The sequence below is a fragment of the Myxocyprinus asiaticus genome, chromosome 20 (assembly GCF_019703515.2).
Source record: "Myxocyprinus asiaticus isolate MX2 ecotype Aquarium Trade chromosome 20, UBuf_Myxa_2, whole genome shotgun sequence".
Classification (NCBI taxonomy): Eukaryota; Metazoa; Chordata; class Actinopteri; order Cypriniformes; family Catostomidae; genus Myxocyprinus; species Myxocyprinus asiaticus.
The window spans coordinates 34,343,712-34,368,401 of record NC_059363.1 but is presented as its reverse complement, the minus strand read 5'-3'; the positions used below and the strand labels follow the sequence as shown (position 1 = coordinate 34,368,401).

At 37.6% G+C, this 24,690-nt stretch overlaps 2 protein-coding genes and 1 long non-coding RNA gene across 3 annotated transcripts in view; 2 read left to right on the top strand and 1 right to left on the bottom strand.

Annotated features, from left to right (window-relative positions):
• LOC127411250 (uncharacterized) overlaps window positions 1-24,690 on the bottom strand; it is a 66,989-nt gene that overhangs the window by 15,446 nt on the left and 26,853 nt on the right. The window lies entirely within an intron of this gene.
• On the top strand, window positions 6,541-11,706 carry LOC127411224 (complement component C1q receptor). The gene has a single exon (XM_051646632.1). It carries the CDS (start codon window positions 7,189-7,191, stop codon window positions 8,851-8,853), a length of 1,665 nt encoding a protein of 554 aa, XP_051502592.1. The 5' UTR covers window positions 6,541-7,188; the 3' UTR covers window positions 8,854-11,706.
• Window positions 18,976-22,332, top strand: LOC127411240 (E3 SUMO-protein ligase KIAA1586-like). The gene is made up of 2 exons (XM_051646657.1): window positions 18,976-20,179; window positions 20,288-22,332. The coding sequence occupies exons 1-2, from the start codon at window positions 20,045-20,047 to the stop codon at window positions 20,801-20,803; spliced, it is 651 nt and encodes a 216-aa protein (XP_051502617.1). The 5' UTR covers window positions 18,976-20,044; the 3' UTR covers window positions 20,804-22,332.

Sequence of the window (24,690 nt, the reverse complement as noted above, 5' to 3'; positions counted from 1 at the left end):
TTTGAGTGATTGATCATGAAGTTATCATAATTTAAATTATGGATTTTAGTATTTAGTGTTTTTGAAAATGTCTTAAAATAAATTTTCACAAGCCCTAACTATACTTTTTGTTGTTTAATGCTCTGTGTATTTTTAAAAATACTTTTCTTAAAGTAATATTAGCTTCTTTCCAAAGTTTATTGTCTGTTTCTCTTTCTTACAGATAAATGCAGAATTTTGTGAATCATGACTTTACAAGCGAGATTTTTGGCCTCTTTGGACAGACAGAGCTCTCAGCTTCTCCAGGTTATTAGGACACTAATAACTTAACTATGGACACTATTAAAGTTGGATCAGGTATTAGATGCATGTGAATAGAATTGTTTGTGCTAATCAATTTAGTTTTCACTCAACCTCTGTGACATTGGCACTCCATATAACTAAATTATCAAGGAAAATATACAATTCGTTTTTGCTGATTTGTGCCACAAAAGCAAACATTTGTGCCTGTTTGGTTTCTGAGATATTACACTATTTTTGTAGATGTTTGATGTCACTTTCCACTTTTTGGAAAAATTGCTCCAAACCACTGACGTTTGTTTGTGCTTGATTTTAAAAAGTCACTGGTTAACAGTAATTTAGAGCAGTGTTTCTCAACTCCAGTCCTCGGGCCCCCCTTCTCAGAATGTTTTAGATGTCTCACTAATATAAACACCTGATTCAACTCATCAGCTTGTTAGTGTGTTAAATAGGGAGGCATCTAACATGTTCTGGGAGGGGGGCCCAGGGACTGGAGTAGAGAAACACTGATTTAGATGATGGTGTGGGAAGTTATCTCACTGCTCCTCTAAAGTATCTAAAAAACAGAATTTACAGAGTTAGTGATTGTTAGAATGACAGAAACCAGTGCAAATCAAGTAACAACCAACACAGATGTTTGTTTTTGCAGCACAAACAAATTGTATATTTATGTTGATTTAATTTTGTGGGTTGACAACTTCACAGAGGTTCTCATACACCCTTAAAGGAATAATCCCCCCAAAAATGAAAATTCTCTCATAATTTACTCGCCCTCATTCTATCCCAGACGTGGATGGCTTTTGTTGTTGATCTGAATACAAATGAAGATTTTTAGAAGTTTTCAGATGTGGAGGGACATAGAATAGCAATATAGGCAACCAACAATTTCAAGGTGTAAAAGTCACATTTAGGCAGGATAATGGCAATTCATATCGATGCAGTCACTAAATGAAGGTCTTCTGAAGCTAAACGCTTTGTGTTTGTAAGAAACAAATCCATATTAAAGACGTTTTTAACTATAATCCATCAAAACGCAAGTCTTCTGATGTGTCTTCATGCATCCTGTTGTGATATGAAAGATTGCGTATGACTGACACAGACATGATTGCACGCACATACTCGAACACACGTATGTTTCCGCTCAATGATACGCAACCTTTCATATCACAACAGGACGCATAAGACATAACAGAAGACTTGCGTTTTAACCGGAAGCAATGGTTTATCGTTAAAAACGTCTTAATTATGGATTTGTTTCTTACATGTACACAGCGTTTCTCTTCAGAAGACCTTCATTGTGCAACTGCATCAATATAGATTACTATTATCCTGCCTAAATGTGACTTTTGGACCTTGAAAGTGTTGGTTGCTGTCTACATTCTGTGCCCCTCCACATCTGAAAACTTCTTGTAAAAATCTTAATTTGTGTTCAGATGAACAATGAAATCATCCACATCTGGGATGGAATGAGGGTGAGTAAATTATGAGAGAATTTTCATTTTTGCATGGACTAATCCTTTAACCTTGTGGGATCCTGGCAGCTCTGGGCATACTCAGGTGTTTTTTTTTTTTCTTCCACACTCCCTCAATCACTCTCTGTTCTTGTACGTATTTAGGCTGGCCAGAGGGAGGAAGCGGGGAGAGAATTTGAAAAGACCACCATGGCCATTTTTGTGCTACGTGAAAGTGATGCTCTCAGCTCTCCATTGGACATTGGCATAGTCATTGACGGCGTGGAGGTACTAAATGAGTTGTCCTCGGTTGCATGTGCCTGTAGCATGATGTTTGTACTCATTTATGCACTGAATTTAAAATATCCTGAAGGACTTCCTTTGAGGCCTTTCAAAAAAAATCATGGATATAGAGAATAGGTGGATGAGCCGAAGGGTGCAGAACCTCTCTTCGAAGCTGCAGGAGTGAATTCCTCTCATTTGACCCAGCTACAATTTTCTGTTGAAGGTGAAGCAATTTTCATTGGTTTTTTTTTTTTTTTTGCTTTTGTTTTTTTTTTTTTTTACTTTGGCAAATTTGACAGATGCTTTATTTTCAATGTATTTGGTTGTAGAATATCACTTTAAAAGCAGTTTTCAACCAAAAGTTTATTTTCAATATTTTTAATTTAATACATTGCTGTTCCAGTTCACCCCAAAATGTGATCAGTGGGGTTCAGGTCTGGGCTTTGTGCAGGCCAGTCAATTTCTTCCACGCCAGACACAGTAAACCATTTCTTTATGGACCTCACTTTGTTCACAGGGGCATTGTCATGCTGGAACAGAAAAGGGCTATCCCCAAACAGTTGCCACAAATTTGGAAGCACACAAAGCCCAAGCCATTACATAAAGAAACATTAAGATTTTTCTTTACTGGATTTAACGGAGTAACCAAATTCGTTAATTAGAAGGGGGTGTCCACAAACTGTTGGCCATATAGTGAGTGTGTGTGTGTGTGTGTGTGTGTGTGTATATAAATGTGTGTCCTTTGAGTAAATGTCGAGAGAATTTTCATTTTTGTGTGAACTATTCCTTGAAGGTGGAAATCCATTTTCATTGTTTTGTTTTTCCACTGGCTAATTTGACAAATGTTTTATTACATATATTTGGTTGTATAATGCCACTTTTAAAGCAGTTTTTGACCCAAACTTGTTTTAACAGTAGCATCAGAAATTTTATTGGCCTTTGTGATGTGATGTTTTATTTTTTTAAATGCTTGGTTTTGTAAAGTCATTTCTAATTAACTGTTCATGGAAATATTGTGTATTTTTCTATTGAACCTCAGTTGTTATGCCAACATGGAAAGCTTTTTTCATTGTTATACAATGTGTATGTGTTATTCTTTGTTGCCTTATTTTATACGTAAAAATTGTAAAAATGGTGGAAAGGCATTTTCATTATTATAAAATGTGTATTTGTTAAGGATGCTTTGTCTGGTAATATACACATTGTAAAAATGTTGTATTCCGACAAAATAAATGTTGAAAAATTTTTGTCTAACGCTTTTGATAAAATCAAAGTGAAGAAATGTCTTGATATTATATTGATTTTTTAAATTGTATTTGTTTGGATATTTGGTTTGAAAAGAAGTAAAAAAAAATAAAATAATTTTTAAAAAGTTCATACAAAGAGAAAACATTTAGACTAGTATAATTTGAGATTTAATTAAACTTGAAAACTTTATTTGGTTCATAGACACGTTTTGCTTTGGATGACTAATGGATAATTAATTCTATCCAGTGTCAACTTTTTTTAAGTTGAGAAAAATTAAAGTAATTCGTTGTAACAAGTTGACGCAATTTGTTTTACTTTGATCCAAAGAAACATTTTTTCAGTGTACAAATAGCTAAGGTAATGCATTTAAATATCTGCATATAAACACCTAGAAACATTTAAACCATTTAAGTATGAGCAGCACATGCAGAATGCAGTACTTCGGATCTATAGCGTTTTCACTTATAAAATAAAAAACACTGATTAAATATTTACTTATTTGTTAAAAAAATAATAATAATAATAATTAAGTGGAGGTGGACAACATTATACCTTTTTGTTTTTATAACCACAATGAGAATCTTATCTGTAAACTACATTCACAGAGAATGCTACCTTAAAGAATTACTTTTGCGAAATGAAAGAACAATGCATGTCTTCTGCATAATGCATAAACGTAACAGTGTTGTGTATTTCTGAAGAATTCTAACATCAATTTCTTGCTACAACAATGGCTAAAATATGTGATTTCACTAAAATATTCTCAAGCTCACAATGCTCTCCATGGTACTCCATATCCAGTCAGTAGATGTATAGGTTAATATCACTCATTCTGCACCAGAGGTCACCATCATGATATTACATTCCTATTGTCACCTGTAAACTCATGGCATCTTCATGACAGAATACTGTAGATCAATGAAATACATAATAATTACCATATGCACAGTGGTTAGAATTGTTATAATTGTCATTATAACAATCACAAAGGCTTGTGTTTCTTTGAGAAAGGTCATTGCTATCTTATATCAGATATCAGTGTGGTATGTAGAATTGTTAGAAAAGGTAGAGGAAAGATGTTGGATATACACCTAAAGACATTTGTCTACAAATGAACAATGGGTTGATTTATGCAATAAAATAGATATAGCATAATCATTTCAGGAACACGTCCTAATGTAAACAGTGTTAAAATATTATGACCATAAAACAGGCTTCATTGAAATGACTCACGAAGAGCATGCATGGCCATTCAACTTTAATTTATGCAGTAAAATTCTCTTATTGTATTTATTTTATAAAATTTTGTATATGTCCTCTGTATAATAGAAGATCATCATACTTATTTTACGATAAGCAATGTTTAACCACTTATATGCAAACTTTAATCAATGTAAGGAAGAAAATGTGTTTCTTGTCTCTTATTTGTATCTTACAATCTCCTGTATAATGCAAAATAGTAGAAAGGAGCACAATTCCTGATGACTAAGAAAAAATAAGCAACGTCTAATGTTTTAACATTAGGTCTAAGAGGACCTACCAAAAGGGTGTCTTAGGTCATTTCCTGCCATTGAAATAGAGGCGCTGGCCCACTCAACACAAACACAGGATGTGATTCATTGCTGTATTTATCGGTAGCAGGCAGGCAATAGACACAATGGCAAGACATAGCCATGTTGAACGGGTGTTTCCGGGCAAAATATAGAAAATAATGGAACTACCAAGAGGAAATGGGGGAAAAGTATAAATATATATATATATATATATTTAATTCTACAGATTCTTTCAAGAGGATATTTAGCATGGCCAGGTATAATCTGCAGTCTGTTTTCAATGTTATTTAACCTGGGGTGGATTGAGGGAAAAATGTAAGAGGGGAAAAACTGTACTTTAAAAAAAATCTACAAAAGTTACCACTTACCAAATATGATTTTATTTTATTTTTTTACTGTTTCATTATGCTTTCTAAAGCCTTTATGAAAATCATGATATGAATCAAAAATATTTTAATCTATTGACAGCCATAGATTGTTCTCATCACTGCTTTAGACTTGCACACTGAGGGCTGTATGGCAATATTCTCTGTAAAACTGCTTTGGCACAATATTTATTGTGATAAGTGCTTTACAAATACATTTTAATTGAATTGAAATGTTTCTTTTAAGGTTTATACATCTACTATAATTTAAGAGCCGACACAGGGGAAAAGGATGTCTTAATACACTTAAAGGGATAGTTCACCCAAAAATGAAAATTATCTTATTATTTACTCACCCTCATGCCATCCCAGATGCGTATGACTTTCTATCTTCTGCAGAACACAAATGAAGATTTTTAGAAAATTATCTCAGCTTTGTAGGTCCATTCAATGCAAGTGAATGGTAGCCAGAACTTTGGAGCTCAAAAAGCATATAAAGGCAGCATAAAAGTAATCCATACGACTCCAGTGGTTAAATCCATGCGTTCAGAAGCAATAGGTGTGGGTGAGAAACAGATGAATATTTAAGTCCTTTTTTTACTATAAATGGACACTTTCACATTCTTCTTTCGTTTTAGGCGATTTGCATTCTTCATGCATAACGCCACCTACTGGGCAGGGAGGAAAATTTATAGTAAAAAAAAGGACTTAATTATTGATCTGTTTCTCACCCACACCTATCATATCACTTCTGAAGACATGGATTAAACCACTTGAGTCATAGAGATTACTTTTATGCTGCATTTATGTGCTTTTTGGTGCATCAACGTTCTAGCCGCCATTCGCATGTATTGTGAGGACCTACAGAGCTGAAATGTTCTTCTAAAAATCTTCATTTGTTTTCTGCAGATGAAAGAAAAGTCGTACACCTCTGGGATGTCATGAGGGTGAGTTAATGATGAGAAAATTTTCATTTTGGGGTGAGCAATTCCTTTACAAAATAATATTTACTACAATAACAATAATAAAAAAAATACTTTTAGAAACAACATGTTGTCTTTATTATATCACACTTATCTTAAGTATATATTGGTATAATGTGGTTAAAGTTAATTATGAGAATTTTTATGTAGGCAATCTTCGCATATGGAGCCAAAAGCAAAAAATACAGTAATCATACCATATTAGTAAAATAATCCATTAAAAATAGAAATATGTGTGAACTAATGATTCCAAATACACTTATAATGCATTTCTGAAGGATTTTGTGGACCATAGTACAACGACCCTCAAATACTTCATTTGCTCATCTTTCCCAATGACCCAGTAATCCGATTATGTTTGCCTAATCTTTATTCAGCATGCATCCCCTTTAAATGGTTAGACTGGTCACTCGTTTTATAACCCTTTATCCCTCATGGTTAAATTGCCAACCTTAGAGCACACAGTACTGTATGATTCTTCATGGAAAACTGCATAGATGGCAGTATTGTGAAACTTTGATATTTTTAAATGAGGTGAACAAACAGTTGTATTAGTCATGGCAAGGGTGGATGATATATTCCAAGAAGGATTATTCTTAAGATACTGATGTTATCCTCATGACAAATAAAAACTCTCTATAAAATATTATTTAAATTAGACCCTCAGTTTGACCCAGGTTAATATCAATCCTAAGCTCAAAGGCTACATTTGGAGTGCTGTGGCGTTTTAGAGCCGCCATAGGCTGTCAGATCTGGGAAACTAGTCAAAACAATAAGCAGCCAGGGCAATTGTTTTTGCTGCCTACAGGAACACGCTCTGAGAAGAGACAATGAAGCCTGCTGCTTACAATTATTTCCGTTGTAGGTTATCAACCAAACAGGATGCATCAGTTTGAGCAAGCCTAACGACTCATCACACTGCTTTGGCATTTGGACGTCATACGAACAATTTCTTCTCTATTCTCAGAGATGAACTGAAAATTTACGAACGATAGGCAGTTTTTATATTGATGATAGTGACGGGATGATGCGCGTACTAATTCTGATGCTGTTCACTTTTGTCTCTGGCGGGACCAATCGGGTGACCACAACGTGCACGGCTGAGGCTTGCCTTACATTGCATTTGGAGGAGGAACGTTTTGAAGAAGCTCATAAGAACTGTATCGATAATGGCGGTAATTTGGTCACTATGAGGAATCACAATGAATTAGAGATCGTGAAATCAGCTCTTTTAGCATCAGGAGAACGCTCCGTACGCCACTCTAAACTTTGGATAGGACTTGAATTGGTCAAAGGAAACTGTACTAATTTCAATGAGGAGTTGCATGGCTACAAATGGACGTCGGAGCCAAGAGTTTCCAAATATTCCAACTGGAAAAAGAACCCTTCGAGTACGTGCACGGAAAAGCGGTGCGTGTCGGTGTCGTTACTGGATGATCTGAAATGGACAGATGGCACGTGCCGAGACAGCGCCTTTTATATGTGTACATTTCTTTCCAAAGGCATGTGCAAACCCATTGCGTTGGACGAACCAGGTGATGTCAGTTATAATCTTCCATTTTTAACAAAACCCCTCAATCAGAATGACGGGTTGTCAATGCTACCACATGGAACATGGGCTGAAATACAGTGCAATGGGTCAGAGGGTGATGGAACTTTTATCTCTTTGTGTGACAACAAAAATGGTCCTTTTGACTGGACAAATTCAGAGCGCTTTTGCGCACGGGATAAAAGAAGTTGCAAACATAAAAACGGTGGTTGCGATCATCTTTGTTTAGAGACTAATGCGGCAGGTGTGCGTTGTGAATGTCGGGAGGGTTATTATCTGACGGATGATAGAGTTAGTTGCGCTCTCAGAAACAACTGCGAAAATTCACCGTGCGAATCGAAGTGCGTATCGACAGCCACTGGGTTTTCGTGCGCATGTCCGGATGGATTTCAGCTGGCACGAGACAACATCAGCTGCGTTGATATCGACGAATGCAGTCAAAGCATCTGCGGCGAACACAAGTGTCGCAACAATCCGGGAAGCTACTTTTGTGTGTGTAAACCAGGTTTCAGGCTTTTAGCTGGGAAATGCGAAGACGTGGACGAATGCACCGAATTCAGATGTGACCAGGGCTGTCTCAATTCACAGGGTTCATTCTCATGTTACTGTCACGCAGGTTACAGTTCATCATTGGACGATAGTGGGACATGTATAGATATAGATGAATGTCTCAATAAGCCGTGCGAAGACATCTGCTTTAATACTTTGGGAAGTTATAGGTGTTCGTGCAGGCAAAACTTCACTTTAGCTGAAAATGGCATAAGCTGCGTCCCGGATCCAACAGAGAAACCACACAACAGGCCTAGTCCAACATCCCAAAACCACGAAGAGGCACTCATAACAGAACTGAATCAGTTAGCTGACGCCCATGGACCCTCAGCAATCAATCCCCTTTTACGCAACGAGACAAATACTAAAACAGACTCTAGTAAACGTTCAGAAAGTTTCCTCGGCAGTTCTTGGATTTTGCTGTGTGTCTTGGGTTCAGTTATTTTATTGCTTATGCTCATTGTGCTCACGTCAGTCTTTGTCATCTACCGATGGAAACGCTCAAAAAAAGCCATTAAGAAAAATGCCACTGCTGATAACTATTGCTGGGTTTCATCTGGATTAGATCATCTAGAAAAAGAGCAACGCTGATTTTTTTTTTTATTATTATTATTTTGTAAGACGATGTGTACATTAAAGGAATCGTTCTCCCAAAAATACTTTCATCATTTACTCGCCCTCATGCCATCCCAGATGTGTATGACTTTTGTTCTCCTGCAGAACATAAATTAAGATTTTTAGAAAAAAAAAAAAAAAAAAAAGTCTCAACTCTGTAGGTCCATTCAATGCAAGTGAATGGTAGCCAGAACTTTGAAGCTCCAAAAAGCACATAAAGGCAGCATAAAAGTAATCCATAAGACTCCGGTGGGTAAATCCATGTCTTCAGAAGCGATATAAAAGATGTGGGTGAGAAACAGTTCAATATTTAAGTACTTTTTACTATAAATTCTACTCCCTGCCCTGTAGGTGGCGATGTGCGCAAAGAATGTGAATCACCAAAAACAAAAGAAGAAGAATGTGAAATTGAAAGTGGAGATTTATAGTAAAAAAGGACTAAAATATTAATCTGTTTCTCACCCACACCTGTCCTATCGCCTCTGAAGAAATTGATTTAAATGCTGGAGTCGTATGGATTACTTTTGTGCTGCCTTTTTGTGTGTTTTTGAGCATCAATAAGCATCGTTTGAGCATCTGGCCATCATTCACGTGCATTAAATAGACCAACATAGCTCAGATATTATTATTTTTTAAGTTTTCGTTTGCGTTCAGCAGAATCAAAAAGTCATACACCTCTGGGGTGGCATGAGGGTGAGCACAAGATGAGAGAAATTTCATTTTTAGGTGAACTATTCCTTTAAATGTGAATGTGTAATGTGAGATTTTACATAGAGAAGATGGGCTATTGTTTGCATGCTGAAGTTGTCATGGGCTGTCTCAGTAACTACAAGGTTTTGAGTCAAACAGCAAATTACACAAATGCATGTTTTCTCTAGCAGTGGTTTTGTAAATTGATTTAGTTCAAATATGTCTTATTTGAATAACTGAAGTGAATTCTGTCCTCTAAACTTAAATTCCAGCATCATAATATGTTGGTAATAGTAATGAGAAGTAATTAAGTTAAAACAATTAATGGCATACACTAAGGCAAGAGTCAACAACATAATGATGGTAGATTTTAAGGGTGTGCTGTTTGGTGGCAAGTTGTCACCAGTGTTGGGTAAAAGTTTCTCAAAATAAGTAATCCACTACAAATTACTAATAAGTTTACTTCTCTAAAATTGTAATCAGGTTACTTTACTGATTACTTCATCAAAAAGCAATGACACTAATCATTACTTTACTTTTAGTTTTCTTTCTAAAACACTTCATAGGAAAGCTTTTGTTTTGTGTACAACAAATTCTAAATGTCTATATTTCTATCATGTCTATAGTTCATTGTCTCACCCTTCAGCTGTCTCAGAAACACAAACAGACATACATATGAACATTAATTCATAGTTTAAATGTATTATATGGCCTACATAATATTGTAGTAACACTTTACATTAAGGTTTCCTTTGTTAACATTAGTTAATGCATTAGGTATCTTGAAGTAGCAATGAACAATATATTTGTACATAATTTTTTAATCTTGGTTAATGTTAGTTTATAAAAATACAATTGTTGATTGTGTGTTCATGGTTTAATAACTAATGTTAACATACACAACTTTGTATTTTGAAATTAAGTAGAATAAATGTTGTAAAAGTATTGTTTATTGTAAATTCATATTAACTTTAGTTAACAAATTGTTAACAAATGGAACCTTATTGTAAAGTGTTACCAATAGTATTTTAGAAATACAGTATGTGTAATAAGTAATGTAGCCTACATAAAAATAATTACTTTATTCAGTAACTGTAATCTGATTACAATCATTTAAAATGTTACACTTTAATTCGTGAAAGTAATTAAATGCAAATTAATAGTTAAAGTTATTAGATTATATAACTAATTACGTTGTATTTGAATTACACCCAACATTTGAAGGCCTATTTTATACAATTATACAGTGTATTAATTACAATTTCTGATGGCCAAAACAATGCTTTAATATTTTGTATTTACTTTTTCATTTTTAGCTGTTTCATGCATTGCTTTGTGTTTCATAATTGTTTAAATTTAGCTGAACATTCTATTTAATGACATGTTACCATGCAACAAAATGCTGCTATTGGGGAATGTTGTCACAAAAGGTCAACATGCACTAAATGAACTGGTGGAAATGTTTAATAGACTTTTGATGCCAAGACTTTAAAGTATGTGTCAATACAGAAATTGACTTTGAGAAATATTCACTGGGGTAAAACAGTAAAAAGTGTGACAATTCTCTCCAGTCTCCCCCTTCCTTATAGCTCCATGAGACTAACGACTAACTCCAGAGCACTAAATGTAAAAATTATATTAGATTGTTTTTACTTTATTATTTGCTTGTTTTATGCCATTATTGTAAATATTTTCTGTACATTTTACTTGAGCAAATAAAGTAGCTTAAAATAAAACTCCACCTCCTGATGTTACTGCAGTTCTCTATTATTATATAATATGATTTCAAGCAAAATGGCCTTAAAGTAGTCTCTACTTTACTATGGGTATCGGTAATCTGCAAGCTACAATTGTAAGTAATATCAAGTAAAATTTGTAAGAAATAACAAGTAAATTGTAAGTAATATATCTTCAAACAAGTGAGTAAATAATTAATTGATGACTGTGTAGAGGTACTAGCAAAGGTGTTGCTAGACCCTATTTAGGAGGACTTCAGCCCCCCTAAATTTCATATTAGCCCCTCTAAAAGTCTGTGACTTTGCAAACAGCACAAATGTGTGATTACCCATTGTGAGCTCTTTAAACAACGGCAGCACTGCAATTATGTGCGAGACATGGATGGTGACTTTTCATGCCTATAAATACTGACTATAGCGTGAGCCAACAGCATTCGAGTGTGGGCTGTGACAGCGATCATATCATTGTTTCGACCCACTGAATGAATATGGCCCTTCACTGAACCAGTTGTTCATTTAAATCAGAACTAGATGATTTGTGAATAAGCAAGGATTAGCGTCTATTGACTGACTGAAGAAGAGGAGAAGGAATGTTGTTCATTTAGTTCAGTAATCTTGTTTAACAAGGAGAGAAAGAGACTGGAGGAATTATGAGTAAAAGTGACTGACGACATTCCAATAACATCAGGACATAATTAAAACTCATAATTATTTTTAGGCTAATAATGTTGTCTTTTGTGTATAGCTTGATAGTCATGTACAGCAGTTCACAAAATGATAAATATGCAGTTGTTATTTGTGGGGAAAATGCTTATGATCCTTATATACTCTGCTCTCTTAGTATAGATTTGTAGACACACAAAGTGTAATTAGACTCGTTTTGGTCATGAATAACTTCTCCAATGGTTTAATGATTCTCTCAAAACACATAAAAGACATTCATTTGTTGCCACGTACTGGTGTAAAAATGTGATTTACAAAATGGTCACTGAATGAATTATGCCAAAATTAACAAATCTGAACTAATCTTTTCAACGGATTCAAAATATTTGAGTCACGAGTTAATGACAGACAGAGAAACATCATCAGGAGTTAATTCACTCCACTAAATAACTAAAACAAAAATAACAGCAACAACAAAAAATAAAATTTTCCTCAAAATATAAGAAAATTAGCAATTCATGTTCTGTAATTCTTATTAATAAATGAAAAACAAAAAAGGAATAATTAGGATGGATGAAACGTGTTGCCAATAATTACTGAACAAAATAACTGAATTTTTATTTTGCAAGTTTTTGCACACAGTTTTCTAAGTAAATCTTAATTTACTTCATAAAATGAAGTAAAATCTACTTCATAGCATATTTATTAATGTGAGTAAATTTAACTTAAACAGTAACTTTTACCCAGTGCTTGAAGTGGGGCGGTACGCAGCTGTACGCAGTACCTGCACTTCTATAATTTAGTCAACAGAGTACCAGCACTTCCCTGTCTGTCACTCACTTGATGTTGTGTCGATGTAGTGACACTAGGGGTTAGATCTTGAGAGCCCCAATCACCTTTGCTTAAAATAGAAAAGGCCAATGAGAATTGGCGAGTAGAATTTGCATGCCACTCTCCGCCCTGGATATACGGGTATAAAAGGAGATGGCATGCACCACCTTGGTGCCACTGTCGCGGGGGCTGGAGGCTTAGTTAGTGCTCTCCAGCCCCTCGCGGTGGCTCATTACGACGATTCGCCTCGGCAACACGTTCCAGTTCGCCAGACGCCCGCCCAGGTTCAGTGGCATCCTCTCCACTACGGTGCGGGGCGAGTGTGCCTCCGTCCACCGGGCCCCGCTGAGGGAGAAGGGCATACGCATTCTCAATTATCTCGACGACTGGCTAATCCTAGCTCACTCGCGAGACCTACTGTGTGTACACAGGGACCTTGTGCTTCAGCACCTCGACCGACTCGGGCTGCAGGTCAACTGGGAGAAGAGCAAGCTCTCCCCTGTGTGGAGCATCTCTTTTCTCGGTATGGAGTTGGACTCGGTCACTCTCAAGGCACGTCTTTCGACCAAACGTGCTTAATCAGTGCTGACCTGCCTGAAGACCTTCAGGCAGAAGGTGACGGTGCCAGTGAAATAATTTCAGACGCTCCTGGGACACATGGCATCCTCGGCGGCGGTTCTCCCCCTCAGGTTGATGCATATGAGACCGCTTCAGCACTGGCTACAGACTCGAGTCCCAAGGTGGGCATGGCTCCACGGCACCTGGCGTGTGACCATCATGCTGCAGTGCCGTCAGACTTTCAGCCCTTGGTCGGACCTGACATTTCTACAGACAGGTGTTCCCCTAGAGCAGGTCTCAAGGCACGTCGTGGTCACGACAGACGCCTCCACCTTTATCTGACCTTCCAAATGATTTTGATAAAATCGCGGTAAACATCCGAGCCCTCTCTGAGCAAAACTCAGCGGTGAGTTTAACAACACGTGCAACAGCATCGGTGCTCGTCAAGCTATCCGTGGTCAAGTTCCAGAGGAGCATGCATATTTAAGCTTGTCTGGACATAGTTCAGTTTCACTCTTCTCGAAAACATAAACCAGCAACTTCTGGATGAGCACATTTTATCGTCTTATTCACTCAAATGTATTTATGCAAACTGCTTAGCTGCTGGGTGCAGTCAAAACTACAGACTTAAAAATTTTGCCCTAATTGAATGGGAGGATAATACAAATGTTAAAAAGGAAAAATAGATATAATGCTCTATTATTATTATTATTTCAGTTTTAGGCTACATTTATTTTGTGTAAAAAGACAGTTCAACATTAGATTGCTATTGTTCTTTTATGTGTGTTGATATTGTCAAAGATACAGACTTTAGCAGATCTAAATATTCTTCCTCAGTTTTCATAAACAATAACTCTACTTTGTATGTTTTTATTTTCAAAGTAAAGCTAATCAAAACCTATTTGTTAGTTGAGGATGTAAGGTCATATTTGTTCTTCAGCCAGATCTTAAGAAAGAATTTACAGCCATACCTTGAAAATGTTATTTAAATACCTCTTTTAACGTAATTAAATACTATTTTAATGTAAATAAACATATTATTAACCATTTTTACATGTTAACATGCTAGTTACAATAAAAATAAAAAACAATCCCCCCAAAATAAAAAAAATCAAGTTTAATACTAACAAGGGGAGTACCTGCACTTTTTTCAAACTTCAAGCACTGCTTTTACCATAAAAAAAGTCCATATACAAGATTGGACTCAAAACACTCCAGTGGAGGGAATTGCCAGAGTCCAGAGATTACACATGGGAGGAATATGTGAGGCTAATACTCGACACACTCGCTTCGGAGGATCCTCCTCTCTCAATCCCGGTTCCGGCTTCAGAGTCTTCCACGTCTGAGTCTGCACCATGCCACGTCTGAGTCTGCTCCACGACATGTCACAGCCACGTCTGAATCCGCTCCACGCCATGTCACAGCCACATCTGAGTCCGCTCTGCGCCATGTCACAGCCACGTCTGAGTCCGCTCCACGCCATGTCACAGCCACGTCTGAGTCCGCTCCACGCCATGTCACAGCCATGTCTGAGTCCACTCCACGCCATGTCACAGCCACATCTGAGTCTGCTCCATGCCATGTCACAGTCCAGCCTTCTGCTACTCATTGCTCAAAGCATTCCACGGCCACTGTCTCTAAGCCCTTCACGGCCCTCATCTCCAAGTTGAATTATCCGCGTAGGTGCGTAGGGCCATGAAGACCCTTCCCCACAAATTGTCAGTGCGCTCGCCTGCCTCGGCCAACGCCCACGCCTGCCACTACCAACGAGCCAATGCCCACACCTGCCACGACCAACGAGCCAACGGCCACGCCTGCCACGGCCAACGAGCCAATGCCCACGCCTGCCACGACCAACGAGCCAACGCCCATGCCTGCCAAGACCAACGAGCCAATGCCCACGCCTGCCACGACCAACGAGCCAACGCCCACGCCTGCCACGGCCAACGAGCCAATGCCCATGCCTGCCACGACCAACGAGCCAATGTCCACGCCTGCCATGACCAGCGAGCCAACGCCCACACCTGCCACGACCAATGAGCCAACGCCCACGGCCAACGAGTCAACGCCCATGCTTGCCACGGCCAACGAGCGGGAAGCTTCGTCCGTCCCAGAGCCTGCGTTGCCAGCCTCATCCGTCCCAGAGCCTGCGTTGCCAGCCTTGTCTGTCCCAGAGCCTGCATTGCCAGCTTCGTCCATCCCAGAGCCAGCGTTGCCAGTCTCATTCATCCCAGAGCCCATGTTGCCTACGTCAGCCTCCCGGAGGTGGAGGAGAAAGGCTTCCATTTCCAAGTCTCTGCCCATGTACACGACCATAGAGGTCATCACCGAGTTTCTGCCCATGTACATGACCACAGAGTTAATTTCCAAGTCTCTGCCCATGTTCATGACCACAGAGGTCGTCTCCGAGTCTCTGCCCATGTACACGACCACGGAGGTTGTTTCAAAGTCTCTGTCCAGGTACACAACCACAGAGGTCATCTCTGAGTCTCTGCCCATGTACACGACCACCTACTAAGTTGACAGTCACACTGGAATATTTCTCAGCTCCCTCAGGTGGGGTTTCCTTCCTATGTTTACCTTTATCTCCGACATGGTTTTTTTTTAAAGAAGGAATATTCAAAGCTTTAAACACCATACAGCCTCATGCTAGAATGAAAAAAGGATGGATTCCTATGGACAAACATTTTTGTATATCTTGTTAATTTCGCCTTGTGCTGAAATGGTTCATCATTGTGCTTTCTCAGCCAACTTAAAGGACTGCACAAATATCTACCAAATGCCAGTGGACTTTATGTGCACTCCCCGCTGCGTGTCTGTCTCCAGCAACAGATTAAGGATGGAGCGATCATTAACAGAAAAGCTGGATGGATTTTTGTGTGAGACGTTCAGAGAGATCTTTGCACAGGACATGGATGTGAACATGGATGTACTCCTGAAGCTGTTGGATACATGTGTTCAAGTCGCCAGCGATTCCAACCTAATGCAAGAGACCCATACCGTTGTGATTTATACTGCGTGTCAACAGTTTGTGAAGTGTTTTGTGCGAGAAATGGGTCTGAGTGTCAGTGCCCGGCTGGTTTTGTTTGAAGTGGACAAAATTGCAAAGACATACTGTAGACGAATGCGAATCAAATCACGATAGGAAGATATAGATATGCTTGCTTTGATCCCTTCATTCTCATTAATGGATCTGAATGCACTCTTATTCCCAAACTTGAATTGATGACACCATCCCAAAAGTACATTGTCCAGGGGTTACTGTCTACCCCAGGGGTGTATGTTGGTCTGATAATATTCATTGTAGTGGCTGTTTTTACCTTATGATTGCTTGTGCGTTACTTGCACGGTCGTATAGGGGATTTTAACCATTGTTCTTTGAAACAAACTTTGCAAAATTTTCAACAGTATGTTACTTGTGTAACACGGAATAATAAGACTCTGGACTTATGTTATGGATCCGTCAGAGGTGCATAAAAGTCCATTAGTAATCCACCTTTGGGACTGTCTGACCATAATACTGTGTTTTTAATTCCTGTGTATAAATCTGTTCTAAAAAAGTATAAGGCTGAAAACAAATCTATCAGGAAATGGTCTGCAGACTCATCTTTAGCTCTACAAGGATGTTTTAATTGTACAAACTGGGAGGTTTTTGAAAACTCATGTTCAAACATTGATGAAATTAGAGATGTCATAAGTAGCTATATTAATTTTTGTGAGGATATGCTTATCCCTCAAAGAACTATACGAACATTTGCTAATACAAAGCCGTAGATAACTAAATCTATAAAGTCTCTTATGATTGAGAGAAAATTAATTTCTTGTAGAGTCCAGCGGAAGAGGAGTCACATCAGTGAAACACAAAATCAGCCCACTTTAACATCAGTGCAGCACTCACAAGTAGACCCCAGGCAACAAGAAATACAGACAGACCAACCCGACCCCAGGAAAACACTAGTCAGTGCAAGCACAACAAACAGGAAACCTCCAGCCCAGACCATCAGCACAGCTTTGTCCCAACCCACCAGTATAGACGAGAGAAGATTCTTCAGCAAGCAGCAGCTTGAGGCATGGAGGCAGCAGTACTCCCCTTGGTTATACATACAGGTGCATCTCAATAAATTAGAATGTCGTGGAAAAGTTCATTTATTTCAGTAATTCAACTCAAATTGTGAAACTCGTGTATTAAATAAATTCAATGCACACAGACTGAAGTAGTTTAAGTCTTTGGTTCTTTTAATTGTGATGATTTTGGCTCACATTTAACAAAAACCCACCAATTCACTATCTCAAAAAATTAGAATATGGTGACATGCCAATCAGCTAATCAACTCAAAACACCTTCAAAGGTTTCCTGAGCCTTCAAAATGGTCTCTCAGTTTGGTTCACTAGGCTACACAATCATGGGGAAGACTGCTGATCTGACAGCTGTCCAGAAGACAATCATTGACACCCTTCACAAGGAGGGTAAGCCACAAACATTCATTGCCAAAGAAGCTGGCTGTTCACAGAGTGCTGTATCCAAGCATGTTAACAGAAAGTTGAGTGGAAGGAAAAAGTGTGGAAGAAAAAGATGCACAACCAACCGAGAGAACCGCAGCCTTATGATTGTCAAGCAAAATCGATTCAAGAATTTGGGTGAACTTCACAAGGAATGGACTGAGGCTGGGGTCAAGGCATCAAGACACAGACATGTCAAGGAATTTGGCTACAGTTGTCGTATTCCTCTTGTTAAGCTACTCCTGAACCACAGACAACGTCAGAGGCGTCTTACCTGGGCTAAGGAGAAGAAGAACTGGACTGTTGCCCAGTGGTCCAAAGTCCTCTTTTCAGATGAGAGCAAGTTTTGTATTTCATTTGGAAACCAAGGTCCTAGAGTCTGGAGGAAGGGTGGAGAAGCTCATAGCCCAAGTTGCTTGAAGTCCAGTGTTAAGTTTCCACAGTCTGTGATAATATGGGTTGCAATGTCATCTGCTGGTGTCGGTCCATTGTGTTTTTTGAAAACCAAAGTCACTGCACCCGTTTACCAAGAAATTTTGAAGCACTTCATGCTTCCTTCTGCTGACCAGCTTTTTAAAGATGCTGATTTCATTTTCCAGCAGGATTTGGCACCTGCCCACACTGCCAAAAGCACCAAAAGTTGGTTAAATGATCATGGTGTTGGTGTGCTTGACTGGCCAGCAAACTCACCAGACCTGAACCCCATAGAGAATCTATGGGGTATTGTCAAGAGGAAAATGAGAAACAAGAGACCAAAAAATGCAGATGAGCTGAAGGCCACTGTCAAAGAAACCTGGGCTTCCATACCACCTCAGCAGTGCCACAAACTGATCACCTCCATGCCACGCCGAATTGAGGCAGTAATTAAAGCAAAAGGAGCCCCTACCAAGTATTGAGTACATATACAGTAAATGAACATACTTTCCAGAAGGCCAACAATTCACTAAAAATGTTTTTTTTATTGGTCTTATGATGTATTCTAATTTTTTGAGATAGTGAATTGGTGGGTTTTTGTTAAATGTGAGCCAAAATCATCACAATTAAAAGAACCAGAGACTTAAACTACTTCAGTCTGTGTGCATTGAATTTATTTAATACACGAGTTTCACAATTTGAGTTGAATTACTGAAATAAATGAACTTTTCCACGACATTCTAATTTATTGAGATGCACCTGTAAATGAAAATAAGTTAGGATGCACATTCTGCAAAGATGCCAAGCACCTGTTTGGAACACAAAAGGGAATACAGGTGTCAGAGGAGTGGGCTTCTGGAGAGGTCTCAGCAAAGGATGTCAGGGCCATGAGAAAGAAAATCTACAAACATAAAAACAGCATAGCTCACCGAAGACAACAGAAATAAATCAACAGAGAGAGAAAGAGGTGTTGCCCACCTTAACAGACATGTTAAATTCTTTCTTACAAGTTCTTTCTGAGACTGTGCATTCATTTAGAACAGCATATTTTGTTGCAAAGGAAAGGTTAGCATTCTTAAAAATGAATGGCTTGGTTGAGTTACAAGAAATGAATGGAGTAAAAACTGTCTCCAGTCACAGATCTGACCACTCTTGCATTAATATAATAACACATATTGCCAATGAATGAGAAGAAAAATTGTCTCAACAATTAAAACTGTTGGCTCATGGATTGCTCTTACATGGATGAAAGCACAGTGTTTGGGAGAAGCTACCTCATCCTATGCCTCAGGGGAGATATGACGGGGGAAGGTGAAATTGAAAATATATTTCTGGATTTGATTGAGCTGGAGGAAGGAGCAACTGCTGATGCCATATACAAAGCTCTTAAAAAGCGTCTTCTAGAAGTCTGTCTTAAGTCTCACCTGATTTGCATAACAACAGATGGTGCATCTGTAATGACTGGAAGAGAAAGTGGTCTAATAACAGTATCCACTGCCTTGCATACAGGCTTGAGTTGTCTGTAAATGATGCATTCAAGTCAGTCACAGGTTGCAACCACTTTGAGATATTTATTTCAAAGTTATATACACTGTACTATCAGTCACCAAAAAATGACATACAGCTTACTGAAGCGGCCTCTCATGTTAACATCAGCCTGCTTAAGATTGGTCAAGTGTTTACCATCCTTTGGGTAGCAAATAGTTTTATGACTGTACAAGCTGTTTGGAGAGATTTTTCTGCTTTGGCTGAGCAAATGAGAAAATCTACTGAAGATGGTCACGTTCAGATGCGTAACGAAAAAATTCAAAGGGCTACTGAAGCGCCTCACATGCAGTGGTTTTGTCAAGGACCTGGCAACCATAAAAGATGTGCTGCGTGAAATTCAGAGTCTATCCCTGAAACTTCAGGTAGGCAACAATGGTTTTCTTTTAATTTAGCCTAAACAAGAAAATGGCATTGAGCATGATTTTGTGAAACTGATGCTTCTAGTTCAAGGTTGTCTCCTTATTTTTCAGAGCAGAAGCACTTCTCTGATGGATGCCACATGGGAAATAAATATGACGATTGAGGTGCTTAAGGCTATGAAGACCACACGAGGGACATCAGTGGAGAAAGTGGAGGAAGGTCTTAACAAAGCAGATTTCAAAGGAGTGCCCTTGCATTTCAGCAAGGAAAATATAAATCAGTTACAGTTCCTCCAAGCCATCATTGACAGTCTAACTTCACGAATGCCTGACCCCGAACTCACAAAGATTCTAGCACCACTGGATCCCCTCAGCAGGCCAAAAAATAGGGAGTCCCTTGTTCTCTTTGGGGAAAAAGAGATCCATGACTTTGCAAAGAAGCTTGGAGTACCAAGTAGAGAGGCAGTTGAGGACATCAGGTTTTGGAAACTCAACAATAACCAGAATGGGAAGATCCTAAAAAAGCTGTTGACTGCAAGCAAGTCATGCCTGGTAAGTTCAGCTGAATGTGAAAGAGGTATCCCTGCTCTAAATTTCACTGCCACAGATGCAAGGAATCGCCTTTGAACCAGAAGCCTCTCTCCAGTGCTGTTTATTGACACAAATGGCCCTCTATTGACCCTTGCCTCTATATTCAGTCCTGGCTGAGGGGGAAACATTGTCTGTCAACTGCCAGCAAAACAGGGAGAGGCAAATCTGCTGACTAAAATAGGCCACTATGGGCCATAAACAGCAGTGCATAGAGATGCACTCTCTCAGGAAAGGTTCTCTTCACCACTGCTTTATGTTCTGTTTACATTGCTAATAGCACTGAGAGAAAGAGTGAAAAGACCATGTAAAATGTATTTCTTTTGGACAGCATCCTTTTCTGTGTTTTTGTTTAATAAAGTAGTTAAGTCAGAAGAAGAACAACCCCATTACACAATCAGGTCTCTGCATAATTGTTATATTTTATCATGCAGAATGTAATTATTGATACAGTTGGAAATGTGTGTGTGTGTGTGTATATATATAGATATATATGTGTGGTACGATGGTGGGGGGTTGAGGTTTGGTTAGGAGGGGACCCCCCAAGAGCTCTGGCACAATTCGAACACTGCCTATTACATATACTGAACAAAAATATAAACGCAACATGCAACAATTTCAAAGATTTTACTGAGTTACAGTTCATTTAAGGAAATCAGTCAATTGAAATAAATTCATTAGGCCCTAATCTAATCTAATCAATGCGTATGGAAAATTTCTGGGATCTTTTATTTCAGCTCATGAAACATGGGACCAACACTTTACATGTTGCGTTTATATTTTTGTTCAGTGTACATAAAAGGTCAAATGGTGGAATGGGCTAGTAGTTACAAGTACCTTGAAACTATCATTGACAACAAGTTGCGTTTTGACGCGCATGCTGAGGCATTATGCAAAAAGGCCAGCAGCTGCTACATTGTCTATGGAGGCTCTCTTCTTTTGATTACAGTAGGACTCTTATGAGCTTGTATTATAAATCTTACATCGAATCTGTACTTTGCTTTTCTATCTGCTGTTGGTATGGTAATTTACATTTTAAACATCAGAACACACTGAATGGTATTGTCAATCAATGTGGTAAGATCATAGGCATTAAGCAGACTGGATTATCAAATATTTTTGAACGGTTTGTTTTACAGAAAGCCAGAGCCATTCTTGCCGATCATAACCACCCACTGTTTCATGAATTCATAGAGCTTCCTTCTGGTATTCGTTATAGTATGCCTAGACTTATAAGTAATCGGTATAGGAATTCCTTTATCCCCACTGCTGTAAGGCTTTTAAACTTGTAAGGTATTTGAATGTTATGTTTTGATGTTAGTGACATTTTATGTAATGAATGTTTTAATGTTTTTGTATTTTATGTTCACAAATTTTTATGCTGCACCAAAAATTGCCACTTTATAATAAAGCTTGACTTGACTTGACTTAAAGCTGCTGTACAGGAATGCAATCCACCAGATTATGATTAGTTTTACATGACTGCATGATTAGCCTACATGACCATAATTTTTTCTGGTTTCATTTATAAGCTGTAGTTGTAATTCAAGTATGTCTCTTTGTTACTTCAGCCCTATGAATCACAAAAGACAAATTCTGTGAAATATCAGACTATTAAAGGTGTATGCACGATGAGCTCAAATTTAAGTGTTATGTTAAAAGTAAAAGCTTTACTGAAAAAAATGACATAAGATTGACGTCATTTTTATTTCGCAAGTTTTTTGCAGTTTTCATAAGTTAATCTTAATGGTATAAAATTAAGTAAAAACTACTAAACTTCATGACATTATTTTGATTAAAGTGAGTACATTTTACTTTTAGTAAAACATTTTATTAAATACTGTAACTTTTACTTTCAAATATAATGGTACTTAAATACACTTAGTAAAATTTAAAAGAACATGTTATTAGAACGTCATGATTAAACATACAGTATGTTTGCATGGAAAATTCTAAACATGTCATAAATGACATACTTTAGCCTGCATCCCACAGGTAAACTTAATGCATGTTATTTAAGCCTAGTCTATGAGATAACAAAACCTTGCATTACCTGGCAATATCAATAAGATATAGAGCTGTGCACACACACTTCAACAATTTGTGCACAAAAAAAGATCACAGTAACAATCTTTTATGATGAACAGATAATGTTGAGAAATAATTTAGAAAGTGAAATTAAGACTGCACAATATAAGAAATTACCATATGTAATAACAAAATAAATGTTTAAACAGAGAAGCCTGCATGTAAGTTCAATAATTATTCAAGCCCAGTGCGTGCTTTGAACACCAGCCTCGAAAGTTAAGTAAAATGTACTTTTTTTTTTTTTACAAGTGACATTTACTCAAATTAGCAAAAAATATTACAAGGTTTTCTGCTTCATTGATACACAATGACATATTGTAAAAATAACCAACAATCATAAATAATATTTACTTACAATCTAAAGCATTCATTTCTGCATGTTTGAATGTAGAATTGATTCAATATTTTCAAGTTCACTCTTTAACTTATTCAATGTAGTACTTAATCTTTACTGCTGTATTTACTTCACCACAATTTTTTCAGTGCACTGTCATAGCACTTTCATAAAACAAAAATAGTAGGCCATAACACAAGCAGAATTTTGGTGTACATTTATTCTTGTTGCATTGGAAACATATCCATGTTTCACAGCCAACTGGTTTTTGTGATGAAGGCCACATATGTGTTTTAAGGGTTGTTGAAATATATGTAATACACCTGCCTCTCTGGTGATGGTGCTCCTTTTAAAGGGATAGTTCACCCAAAAATTACAATTCTCTTATCATTTACTCACCCTCATACTATCCCAGATGTTTATGACTGTCTTTCTTCTGTTGAACAAAAAATGAAGATTTTATGAATAATATTTCAGCCCTGTAGGTCCATACAATGCAAAAGAATGGTGGCCAGAACTTTGAAGCTCCAAAAAGGACATAAATGAAGCATAAAAGTAATCAGATACGACTCCAGTGGTTTAATCCATGTCTCCTGAAGAAATACGATAGGTGTGGGTGATCAATATTTAATTCCTTTTTACAACAAATCGCCAATAGGTGGCAATATGCACAAAGAATGTGAATCGTCAAAAACAAAAGAAGTAGAATGTGAAAGTTAAAGTGGAGATTTATAGTGATAAATGGACTTAAATGTTGAATGTGTTTCTCACCCACACTATCATATCACTTTTGAAGACATAGATTTAACCACTGGAGTCGTATGGATTACTTTTATGCTGCCTTTATGTGCTTTTTGGACCTTCAAAGTTCTTGCATTGAATGGATCTACAGAGCTGAGATATTCTACTAAAAACCTTCATTTGTGTTCTGTAGATGAAAGAAAGTCATACACATCTGGGATGGCATAAGGGTGAGTAAATGATGAGAGAATTCTCAATTGTGGACGAACTATCCCTTTAAGTCTTTGTTTTCTGACCTGTAAGTTGAAAAAATGTGAACTTTCCTGCATTATTCTGGACGATTTCCATATTCATTCCAATTGTTCCTTTTGCTGTTATTGTTATTACTTCAGTTGTTTTGGTTGCAAACACAATGTAAGATCTTTACCTGTGGAAGTATTCTTATATCTGACAGGTCACATAAATGCACTTTGATAAAAACTCATTTGCAAAACATCAAAGTAAATTTGTAAAGGGGAAAAAATGTTGCTTATTTCTGCATATTCCCATGCAACATTTTCTGTTTTGTGCTTTTATTTCTTGCCATGACCTGGTGGACTATACTAAACCTAAAGTACATCTGAGAGAAGACACATAAATAAACTAACTAGGCGCAGGTATTTAATGGATTTTGCCATAGTCATATATTTAAATAAATGTGATAAACATCTTTGGTTAAGGAATATTTTATCTTGTAACACCTACACAGGATGGAATAAGGTCA

What these genes read in the sequence shown, in the direction of transcription:
- LOC127411224 (XM_051646632.1), top strand. Translation starts at nt 7,189, where the DNA reads ATGATGCGCGTACTAATTCTGATGCTGTTCACTTTTGTCTCTGGCGGG.
- LOC127411240 (XM_051646657.1), top strand. Translation starts at nt 20,045, where the DNA reads ATGGTCACGTTCAGATGCGTAACGAAAAAATTCAAAGGGCTACTGAAG. An exon ending in GTCTATCCCTGAAACTTCAG is followed by an intron (nt 20,180 to 20,287) that starts GTAGGCAACAAT and finishes CTTATTTTTCAG; the next exon opens with AGCAGAAGCACTTCTCTGAT.